The sequence below is a fragment of the Penaeus chinensis genome, chromosome 17, assembly GCF_019202785.1.
Source record: "Penaeus chinensis breed Huanghai No. 1 chromosome 17, ASM1920278v2, whole genome shotgun sequence".
Lineage (NCBI taxonomy): Eukaryota > Metazoa > Arthropoda > Malacostraca > Decapoda > Penaeidae > Penaeus > Penaeus chinensis.
Window position 1 is genome coordinate 18,066,738 of NC_061835.1, and position 2,500 is coordinate 18,069,237.

At 33.5% G+C, this 2,500-nt stretch overlaps 1 protein-coding gene across 1 annotated transcript in view; it reads right to left on the reverse strand.

Annotated features, from left to right (window-relative positions):
• The window catches only part of LOC125034082 (Down syndrome cell adhesion molecule-like protein Dscam2), a 124,758-nt gene that overhangs the window by 109,590 nt on the left and 12,668 nt on the right, over positions 1-2,500 (reverse strand). Inside the window, exons 8-10 of the mRNA XM_047625724.1 lie at positions 1,269-1,362; positions 1,059-1,164; positions 140-321 (exon numbers count right to left, since the gene is read on the reverse strand). Coding sequence (XP_047481680.1) covers positions 140-321; positions 1,059-1,164; positions 1,269-1,362 — 382 coding nt within the window. The remainder of the gene's footprint in view (positions 1-139; positions 322-1,058; positions 1,165-1,268; positions 1,363-2,500) is intronic.

The window sequence follows — 2,500 nt, forward strand, 5'->3', positions numbered from 1 at the left end:
CTTAAGAAAGAAATGTTTTTCTTGTTTTTGTAGTTGTTTGTGTAGTGTTTGTTTGAATGTAATCTAGTTTACTTTTTTTTTTTTTCTAACCCAACCCGGACGGGGTCGCAGTAGAAACCGGCATGTGGAGAAGAAGAACCGGCATTGGCAACAAACCATTTGGTCTATTGGGGATGCTTATCTTTGTAATGTGCAGCGTAGTGCCAGAGTGCATGGTGAGGAGCAGGACGTTCTGCTTGATGATGGCAGGGACTCCCGGTGCCCTGGTTTTTTTTGTTGGCTCTGTTTCTCGACGCCCGGGGGATGGGGATTTCTTGTTACCTGGCGACGGCGATGGGTTTTCATTGTAACTATATTTATTATTAAAATTTTTGTTATTATTTAGGTTGTTTAATTTTTTTTTTAGGAAGGTTTCATTATTATTTCATTTTTGATTATGATTATCACTGGTTAATTACAAAAATTATGATGAAGTAATAATGACCAGCGAATATTGATATAATGTAAAGTAATATGATTATATAATGATAATGATTGAGGTTATTGTTAATAATTAATAATATGTTAATATATAACGATGATAAAATGGAAATGAACAATTAATATTATTATTATTGTTTTATAATTTTATTGATAGTTGTTATTTATTATTAGTCATTATTTTTGTTTTATTATTATTATTATTTTTATTATTATTTTTATTATTTATATTTTATTATTATTATTAATATTATTATTATTATTATTATTATTATTTATTATAGTATTATTATTATTATTATTATGATGATGATGAATGATGATGTTCAACAATCATCATCATTATTATTCATCATTTATCACTGTCATTGGTTATCATTATGATGATGATTATTTATTAGTGTTATTGGTTATTATTTATCATTATTAGTAATATTAGTTGTATTTTAGTATTGGTGATATTATTGAAACTTTAGAAAAAAAAAAATTACCTTTGTTTTGCTAATTTTAATGGTTTTATACACTTGGCCAAGTCACAATCTTGTTTGATAGGTAATGGTGATGCATTGGCTTTGCACCTTGGATAATGGAGCTTTCAGGTGTTTGCATCTGGTACTGGAAGGTACTTGTCTTACACTTCACACACTTGTTGTATTTCAGTTTCTCTCTCGCACTCTCTTGTGCCTTTTGAGGTTATGTGGAAAGGATAATAAGGGGAAAGAAAAATAAAAAAGGAATCTGCTAGGCCAAGTCGAGTAAGAATGCCTTGGGTCCCAAGGAACCGCTACTTTCCAAGCCGGAAAGGCATGAATGTCTGCCCCAAGCCTGGGCATTTTGGTGTCAGTATTTGGTGCAAAGGATTTCGCAGTTTGGAAGAGAGAGCTGGAATGCCCAAACACAGTATAAACCTAGCATTCTCCTCAGGCACAGGGCCACTGATGCACTTCGGCAGGTCATAGGAATGTCTTGATCACAGAAGGGAGTGTTTTTTGCCGCCAGTTCGATTTACTGAAGTTTTCTTTGGCTGTGGTTTGAAGAAAATAGAGTGAAGAGCGAATCTGTATTATTGTCTCATTTTTTACTACAACTGGCAATTTGTTTCTTCATTTTGAGCTGTTTACTTCATTTTAAATCACATCATATTGGTTTATCATTTGTTGTCTTAACATTTGAAAAAACTTAGGTATCAATCCTTTAACGTGGGTGGTGGTAACCTTTTGCATGCTTGTCATAAGAGGTTTGTGGGAGAGGATTCACTGGCTAGGAAGAGCACTGTCAGCTTGTGATGGTGGGATGTCCTGAGGCAGAACCTGTGTGTAGGTGTAGTGACTTTTTGATTATTATTGCATTTTGATCTGGGGACAACACGAAGGGGCTGTTCGCTTTTATACCTTGGTTGACAATCGCTACACTATTCATTAGCCCTTCTTTGTCTACTACATCCTGCAAGTCTGTTCCTCTACTCTTTTAACATTTATATTTTTTTTTTTGTTTCCCTAACATTCTAGCTGGTATTTTGAAATCTATTTTTTTTAAAATGGAACACTGGAAAAATTGAAATTTCTGTGACAAAAAAAAAAAAAAAAACAAGAAAAAAAAAAAAAAAAAAAAAAAAAGGAAAGGACAAAATTAAATTTTAAAAAAAATGTTCATTTTACATTTTTTTAAATTTTATGACTGTATGGTTTCCATATGTAAGACTGATGATGGGAAAGAAAGATAGTGACAACAGATTTAAATACAAAGGGTTTAACCCCTGATTTTTCTGGGGATAGGAAAGAGTTGAATAGTATTTAAATCGGGTTCCCTCTGAACGGTGTATGTGTTTTTTTTTTTTTTCCCCTAAAAGAGCAGTGGGGTTGACTTTTACTTTTTGGGGGTTTGGGAGGGGGAAATTTCTTTAATCAGCGGGTTTTTGCTTTAATTTCATGGTTCTCTCATGTGTTTTTCCCCTCTCCTCTTTCTCTCCCCTCTTCCCCTCCCCTTTTCCCTTTTCCCTTTTCCCCTCCTCGCCCCTTTT